Source organism: Parasteatoda tepidariorum, chromosome X2, assembly GCF_043381705.1.
Source record: "Parasteatoda tepidariorum isolate YZ-2023 chromosome X2, CAS_Ptep_4.0, whole genome shotgun sequence".
Taxonomy (NCBI): Eukaryota; Metazoa; Arthropoda; class Arachnida; order Araneae; family Theridiidae; genus Parasteatoda; species Parasteatoda tepidariorum.
Window position 1 is genome coordinate 27,565,081 of NC_092215.1, and position 9,586 is coordinate 27,574,666.

The 9,586-nt window shown below is 30.7% G+C and overlaps 1 protein-coding gene across 3 annotated transcripts in view; it reads right to left on the reverse strand.

The window, feature by feature from the left end:
• Positions 1-4,616, reverse strand: part of LOC107445661 (yippee interacting protein 2) — a 40,387-nt gene extending 35,771 nt beyond the window's left edge. Inside the window, exons 1-2 of one of the 3 annotated variants that reach the window (XM_043041057.2) lie at positions 4,091-4,616; positions 128-169 (exon numbers count right to left, since the gene is read on the reverse strand). In XM_043041057.2, coding sequence (XP_042896991.1) covers positions 128-146 — 19 coding nt within the window. In that variant the 5' untranslated portion in view covers positions 147-169; positions 4,091-4,616. Of the gene's footprint in view, positions 1-127; positions 170-364; positions 526-1,794; positions 1,953-4,090 lie in introns of those variants that run through there. The other 2 variants (XM_016060118.4, XM_043041056.2) reach the window with 2 other exon arrangements.
• Between the last annotated feature and the right edge of the window lie 4,970 nt (positions 4,617-9,586).

Sequence of the window (9,586 nt, forward strand, 5' to 3'; positions counted from 1 at the left end):
GAAAAAGAGAGATTGATTTCATAAAGACCAGTTTTTTTTTTTTTAAAGAGAAGACCAGAAGAAAAGCACTGAAATTACACTCAGAGGGTTAAAATAAAAAGAAATATATTTTGATGAAATTTCATACCTCGAAGTAGAGCAGCCATAGGATCTTGTTATTCAAAAGGAACTAGAAAAAATTATCAAAGTTTTATGAAAATAAATAAATTTATTAAGTAACACACAAAATTGAGCACTTAAAAAATAGTTTTAATGAGTGAATTCAATTTTAAAAATGCAAAATATTTTTTTAACACCATGTTTAAAGAAGAAAAAAATATTCAAAATTGTATGACTTAATGCAAGCTTGAAGAGAAAAAAGGACCTTATGAAAGTGAAACAAAATTTGATCTAACTTCTGGTTTTCACTTGATTCACTAAAAAAAAAAATTAAAAAAAAAAAAATGTCCTTTTTGATACAACTGTAGCATTATAAATGTTTATCATGTGACAAGCTTGAGTTTGATGACTAAGTTTAACTGTTTCTGACCAATCACAAGGCAGATACTCTTCTTTTAATGGCAGTAAAGGACAAAATCAAGTGATAAGAAAATAAAAACTTGGCAAAATGTTTAATTCAACTCAGAGACAATTTTATGTAAATAATGTGCTAGTTCAATAATGTAATAAATTTCAATATAAGAGATAGAAATGTATCACATTACTTATTGACATTTATAAAATAATTTATAGATAGAAATGCAAAATTACAATTCAATCTTCATTGGTAGTCACTATTAATTTAAATTGGTAATTTACTACCAATTTAATAATAATTACCAATTTAAAAAATAAATTGAGATTATTCGATTACCCTCTTATACTACTTAATGTGCACATGTCACAAAATAATTTTCATTAATTATTGAAATAGAAAAATTTGGAGCTTTTGAAAAATAATTAAAGTTAAGCTAGAAGACAATTTCTGTGTAGAAATTTTCTTTAAAAAAAAAAGATGAATTGATAAACTCTAAAGCTTTCTTTTTATTTGAAACTGAAAATTATGAGAAAATAAATATTTAAAAAAAGGTGCATTTTTAAATAAAAGGTTTTTATTTAATAAAAAAAATGGTAAAATTCAAAAATCACTAAATAATTCATCAATATACCTCCAAATAAAAGAATTGATTATCTCTGGGGTTGAAAATCAAGCAAATTTTAACTACATAACTAGATAGCATAAGAAATAGTTTGCTAATATAAAGAAATTAAAAATTTAAGTTAAATAATTATCAATAACTAAATAAATCAGAAGTGGACTTTTCATTGAAACAGGTAATTAAGAAAATAACCTTTTCCTGAAAAAATAAAATAAAAAGGCAGTGTTTTTAAGGAATGGTGGCTTTATTTTTACAAATAGGGCATATTTATGGAGATCATACGTCGGGCAGGCCGCCCTTCTAAAAATGCTTACGGAGAGAACTGAAATTAAAATTGTGTTATATCAATATAATTCTTACAAACAAAATATTTTTGACTTAAATTCACATTTTTTTTACCAGGTTAGCTAAGCCTTTTTAAATGCATAAATATTTTGAAGTAGTCAAAATATTGAGAATTACGGATTATTATATAAGATGAATGTTAAAAATATTTTCATCACATTATAAAAAGTTTAAAACAAATAATTATGAGAGCTTAAATTTTTAATAAAGGAAATCTTAAAATTGAAAACTCATCTTCACTTTATCCAAAGATGATTATATAATTATTCTAAATTAAAATAATTTTTTACTTCTATTTTACCATACATACTATATAATATTTGAAGAGTTTAAGTAATATATCACATAATTACAGACACATGTATGTATGTGGGAGTTAGTGCAGCATTAGACTATTCTATGGTATAAAGTCAAGAGCTAATTATAAATTTGGGAGTTTCCCATCGGGACTTGCTGGCGCCTCTCAATGACCAAGAGGATGATGTAACTATCTTAAAGTATTTCACGATTTTCACAGGAGCTGGTGGATGACGCAATGTTCACAGTTATTACTCTATGGCACTGAATATCCATAATATTCGGCCATCCTGCCAGCAGAATGTCCTCATTTTCAGACACAGTTACCTTGATTGAAGAGACTCCCAGTGTCCAATGGTAATCCAATATTTCGTTGATTCAAACCAGATGATTTATCTCTCTTCCCTTTTGGGTGAGTCCAAGGATTTCACCGATTGCTATACTTCCCGAAAAAGTTGACTGCCCTTATGATTTGCACAAAATATTCCAATGGTTTCAGAATGTTTCTGAAGCAACGCTGTCCTTCACAACAGATTCAGTTATTGCTAATTTCGGAGTGTTAAAAAATCTCTGCTGCTTTTCTCCAGTCGCTGATTTTTTGTCTGCACTTCTCTGCTCTCGATTAGTATGACTCTGGAAAATTTGTGGATTCCAATTGGCCTACTCGGCGGATTCAAGACGGAATTTTACACAGGAACAACATTTGAGTGAATGTTAATTTGATAAACTGCTCCTCCACTAGAGCGTAGAATTTTGGTGATTCCCCTACACGGGATTTAAAACAGGAACAAAATCTACAGCTCCTACACGAGAGTAGAATTTCACTTTTCGGTGAATATCCCCTTATTGTGATTTCAAAAGCTATTTGGCTGAAAAATCCCCTGTTCGGGATTTCAAAGTTCAGAAATAGTTACAGCTCGTTGTTCATATTCCAGTCGCAAGCCACCATTATTTGTGGGAGTTAGTGCCGCATTAGATTGTTCTATGGTATAAAGTCAAGAGTTAATTATAAATTCAGGAGTTTCCTATCGGGAATTGCTGGAACCTCTCAATGACAAGGAGGATGATGTAACTATCTTTAAGTATTTCATGATGGTGGATGACGCAATGTTCGCAGTTATTACTCTATGGCATTGAATCTCCACAAATTACAGACACACACATATATATATATTATAACACCAAAACTATGAGCACACAGACGCTAATCCAAAAGTCACAGTAAGAGAATCTTCCCCAAACCACATTTGCTAAAATACTTATAAATTTCGGTAAAGAAAGAATATTGCATGTGTGACGTATAAAAAAAGGATACATTTTCTCAATGTATAACCGTTGCAATCTGATTATGATGTAATATTACAGTTCAATGGAAATAACCAGTTATGATAGAATAGCAATCGAAGAATAAGAGTTTCTAATTATAGATTTGCATTTCAGTTGCATAAGGGTGAAAATATGCATTACTATAACCATCTCTAAGTTAATTACACAATAACACACATTAATCAAATAAAACAGGGCATATTTTGTCTTACGCATGAAGAAAAAAAACTGAACAAGAATAAAGCTCAAATAATGTACTTACTGAATGATCAGTTTTGTGTCATTATTTGTGCTTTATTCACATTTTTGGCTTTTTTTAAACACATGTCAAGATCAAAATTGCATCAATTTATAGTAATAATTTTTAAAACCATTCCAAGTTATTTTTTATGTAATTTAATATGTGAAATTTAAGTTCCTTAATAGATATTTATAGTTTTCTTTTTTTTATAATGCAATTTCTTGCATTACGTTCTTAGTCAGCAATACTCAGAGTGAAACTATTGTCGTTCTTTGTGAAATGAAATTCTTGCCTTCAACACAGCTTCCCGAATATTAAACAAAATGAGCACATTTAATAGCACAGTTTTTTTTTAAAAGCTATGCTTCCGTGTGTATTAAAAAATAGGAAAGAGTCTTAAGTGAAAGCAGAAAAAAATTCTATGTAGCCATCTATTCTCACAAAAGCATGTTTCTCGGAAAAACAGCATGTAAAGCATGTTTTTTATCTTGGTGCACTAGCGAATATTATAAGATAAATTAGAATAAAATATTTACGAGTTACTCCAGAACTACAAAATTCCTCACTTCTGAATCAAATTATTGACATGTTAAGAAGTTCTATCACATAACATAAAGATAAAATAATTTATCAGATACAAGCAATTCACAAATATCTACAAAATATGACAGAAAAATGAATACCAGAAATATTTTCGTATGAGATTAAAAAGAAAAATACTTTTCAGAAGAAAACTAATTACCTCAACAAAATAGAGCTTTCAGTTTTTTTTAAAAGTTCAACAAAAGTGATACGTAAATTACAAAGTTATGCCGACTGCTCCTAAACTTCCTTTATCATATCTTAAATTATCATAGAAGACGGGCATTTAAACTTTTGTTGACATGTGACGGCAACTTTTGAAAACTGACGTCATATTAACTGCTCAATAGACAAATATTTCAGCTTTGCCTCTAGTGATATTTAAGAAGTAATTGCCTCCACAGCCGACCATAACGTCACAATGAAGTCTATCAAAGTGAACCAATGAGGATATGAATAACTTATTTCCCCATATAAGTACGCCATCTTTTGGAGTTTCAGTAAAGCTGTAAAGGAGGTCTAATAAATTTATCTTTTACTTTTGTTGTGACTAATTAGAACCAATTAACGTTATTAGTATTATCTTTCAAAGATTGTTTTATTTTCTTCAGTTACAGTTTAATGCTGTTTTTGTTGATTTTGACAAGGTACCAGTGCGAAATGAAGCTCTATGGATTTTCGGTGTCAAGGAGGTGTTGCCATCTAGCAGAAATAAGAAGAACTAGACAAACCTGTGACTTCTCAACAGAGAAAGCCATTTATTCTGAAATTCTTGAGCGTTAAGCGTGCGAAGTTTTCACTATGCACTTTATTACTTCGCCTGTTTTGAATTTTCTAGTGATTATGTATGCAAGGGGATGAAGTAAGGGATGTTAAGAAACCGATCACCATTTGACTTTTAAACTGTTAGTCGGATTTCAATCAGTAAAGTGCTAAGGAAATATTTCGAAGGTCTTACAATAAGACCTTACGATATAATTAGGTAGGACCTTGCTATAAATCAGGGAAGGTAACATAGCAAAGTATCTAGTTTAAAATACATTTTAAAAATACTGAATGGTTAAATAAAAGAGCTAGCACATTATACTTCCATATTCTTAAGAAGAAAAACAATGATAATAGAAGAAAACAAAAAGATGATATTTTTTGAATTAAAAAAAAGTTATTGATGGTGATTTTTACAGCAGAGGACGCTAAACATTCTCCTTCAAATAGAGCAGCACGAAAAAAAAAGAAGAGGAAAAGCCCTACTTATAGTAATTTCTGAACAGCAATCATAATATTGGATACCTATTTCAAATTTACATTTTTATCTACTTATCTATGTCTGGTATTCTTAAATGAAACAAAGTATTGTTTGGATACGAAAATAAATCTCTCTTTTTATATTTTGAAATTATTTAAATTAATATAAACGCAAGCAATTAAATAATAAGGGGTAATATTTTGTTTTACTTCATATTTCAGCTTGCCAAAATACAAAACATGATCGGAATATTGCGAAAATTCGTTGAGTTATTCAGATGTATACAGATGTTTCATTCATAAGTTTTTTCACTAAGTGAATTCACTGCAAAATATTTATTATGAATATCAGCACATTTCTTTATTATATTCACCTTAGAGATTCTATTATTCTATTCACCTGACTTTTCCCCCCACCCATATTCGTGTTTTTTTCAGGTATTGCTTTGCTTAGTGGGATCTTGAATTATCATGTAAAATTTAATGAATAAGGTAGGAGTATTTCAATCACTCATAATAAGTGCTCGACTTTACACCATCAGATTTCCATATTTTCTATTCGCTATAACATTTTCAAAATGTCGGTTTCTGATGTTTTGTTCGAAAATACAACTGATTTTTATAAATTAAGCATTTAAATTTTGCAGGGCAATATAGAAAAAGATTTCCGATAACGTGGATAGTTACTCTATTGATATTAGTACTTCAGAAAGGAGAGATGTTAGCAACCTTCTGACAATCAAATTGCATTTGTAAACAGTAAGCAGAAATATTAATTCATATTTGGCAAAGCTTAGACACAAGGATGCCGCAAGCGACTAAAATGTGAAAAGTGGACGAAATCAATGTCTCCTGTAACTGAAAGCCTTCACACGTAAGGCTCCTATACTATCACAGCTGGCCTATCAAGCAATATTGGAGCAAACAAGTTCGCAAGTTAACGTTATGTTATTACAGAGATGCCAAAATAATAAATTAAACAGTAAATAACTACAAAGTAAATTTTGCAAATAGTTGACAATATTTGCTTGCTTTTAAAAATGTAAAGCATGTAATTAGTACTATNTGCCTCGCCTCCCCCCGAGGTATTACCCCCGAGCTTCGCAGGTGCACAGTAGCCACATAGCCTTAGAGAAAAGGAGAAATACATAATAAATGCGCAAAATTATTTACAAGTATTTACAGCTATTTACAAAATTTACGGGACAAAACTCCGTCGGATAGGAAAAAGGCGGTTGCCGGACTATATTTTATGTTGGTCTTTGATGAGCTCAAAATCAAAATTTTTGAAGTAATTGCACGTATGACAAGAGAGTAACCAGTTCGATTTACGAACGAGCCATTTAATGGAACATCTAATAAAACGAAGAAAGTGGTAGAAAATATATGCTTAAAATTTGTTTAATTTATGAATATGATAGGATTTTCTTAATTACTTGTCAACCACTGAGGATTCAATTCTCGAATATATACAGAGATGCCAACTGCTCCGGACACGCCTAAATTATTAGAAAAACGGTAAATAAAAACAAGTAAATTTTGCAAATATTAGACTATTTTTCCTTGCTTTTTAGAAGGTATCACATAACATAAATACTATAAAGTGGTGTATTATTTAAGCCTACGAATTATTTAGAAATAGTGGTGGATAAAAATCTACTAAATTGAATTTATTAAACCAAGAATTACAATTGATAAACAACCTCTTGAAAATATATATTTGTTGTCCGGAGCAAGTTGGCATCTCTGTATATATGATAAATTTCTTTCACTTACTTAAAAAAAAGCCTGATAAGCTCAAAGAAACCAAACAAAATGACAAATAATACACGATGAATGGGATAGGGATCGCTTCGCGTTCGTGATCCAAGAGCAAGACAAGACAATACTTTAAAAAAATGCAAATTGATCGTGAACGCAAGCTGCTCTTATGTGTTAGTAGAATTGCTATTGATATATGTTATTCATTGATAATTTATTGACCATTTGATTTGGAGTGTTGATGACGTGTGTTTAATTTTGCAATCCTTGCGTTACAAAAAATTGAAATTGTCAATATATTGCCGTGAACTATTATTTAAACTGATGTATTTGTGTTTTGTGCTACAACGGTGATACATCGACGCGTAATTCTTCCAAACAAATCCACAAATACAACTGCATAGTGCGAGTTGCACTAAGACTATTTTTTTTTTCATCATCATAAAGTGTATGCCAAATCACTATTTCATTTTCTACATTACTGGATATATTTTTTGAGAAGCGGTAGCTACATTTATTTCAAGTAAGTGCAGATAAACTGTATTTCATAAATTTTATAATTCATAAATTTACATTACTCTTTGCTTACAATTACTCTTTAATTACTCTTTGCTTACAATTACTCTTTAATTACTCTTTGCTTACAATTACATTATAATGTCCAATACTGTCAAAATCAGTGAAAGTGCCGTTCCCAGCTGGGTAATGGACACCATGGATTTAGTAAAACAACAAACCGAAATCAATAAACCTCAATTTCAGCAATTAAATGACATCAAAACAATATTTGAAACTAAGATTATCACATTACAACTAAGTATCGATAAACTCCAAGCTGAAAATGCCGAATTAAGAAAAGAGAGCAGAAATCTATAAGAAATCAACAAACGATTTCCATAGATACTCCAGTTAAGAAGAAAAAATCCAAAGAAATTATCAACAAAAGCCAATACGAATAACAATCAACGAAAAACAATCAGTGACGAAGGAAAACAACAAGCAGTTAAAAGAGATAGAAGGTGTAAGAATTTACAGAGGGGGTGGTGTTGCACTTCTAGCAAAACCAGGAACCATAGATAACTATAGAACAATATGAAGAACCAAATTATAAAACTGACTAGAACTATTATCAAAACATTCTTACAATCAATGGAACAGACCTGCCAATCTTGGATACGAAACTGCAATAGAAAATTATATACAACAAATCCAAAATGAAATAACAGATACTTTCAAAAATGCTTCCACAGAAGCCAAGTATGCTGCCCATCATTACTGATTACCACCTGAAATAAAGAACATAATAAGATTAAGGAACTCGCACAGGAAGTTGTACCAAAGAACTTACGACCCAGCACACCTAGACGAAATAAAACAACTCAATAACCAGATTCAAAAACATAGTAAAAAATATAAAAAACAATTGCGGCAATCAAAAGTCGCCTCTCTGTATCACCGACAACTCTATACAGAAAATGGCCAACAAACTGAAAACAAATCCTCAAATAGACGGATCAATGAATGGACCATCTGGCACAAGCAGAAAAAATCGAAATATTCGCACATTCACTTCAAAATCAATTTCTCCCGAGTATCAACTTTGGCAAAAATCTTCACAATATCGTCACAGAAGAAGTTAATAATTTTCAAACTAAACTCCTCATCCCAGGAACAATTCAGCAATAAATAATCAAGAAGTTAGCAACATTATACAAAAACTGACAAACAATAAAGCTCCAGGAGAGGATGGGATAAAGAATAAAATGATTAAACTATTACCAAACAACTATATCTGTAAAATCACACATATTTTTAATACCTGCCTTGCTCATAACTGCCAGGGCCGGCCCTAGACATTTTGGAGCTCCGGGCGAAACCTTAATTTTGCGCCCCTCCCCCCTTTTTTTTAAAGTAAATCTCATGCGACCATATCAGAAAGTCAAGAAAACATTGAAAAAAATACAAAAAAAAAAACGTTTTATTAAAAACTCAATCATCAGATGACAAGATAAGCAATTTAGCATTTAAGGCAAAATAACAAAGATTAAAGTGTAGTAATGCTAACTAAACTAATATCCCATATTATAAATAAATTCTAACTAACCAAAGTAATTAAAATGCCCTTTTTCTAACTTTTCCTTCGGCACGGCAAACTCATGAACCAGTGATTTCAAGTCTAATTTGTCACTTATTTGGTGTTCTATAGCTATCATTGCCAATCCATTGAGCCGATTTTGCGTCTGCATCGTTCTGAGATAATTTATTATTACTTTTTGTTTTGAAAAGCTTCTTTCCCCTGAAGCCACAGTGACTGGCAATGTAAGTAGGATTCTTAATGCTATGCTGAGGTTTGGTGCTAATTTAAGTGTAGCGATAAACTTGAGAACTTCAACAGGGGTTTCCTTTTTTGTTAATAATGACGAAACAATGCTTATTTCATCGGCTAGTTCCAGGGCGTTAAGATCGCTTGAATTTCCATCAGTTAAAACTATTTCCAAATCTTTGCAATGAGCCAGTAGCTCATTTCTGGGCATGTCTTTTAGACCAAAAATATTATACAAAAAGACCAAAATATTATATAAACCAAAGTATTATTTAGACCAAAATATTATTTAGACCAAAAATATTATATAAAATACAATCAATTCTT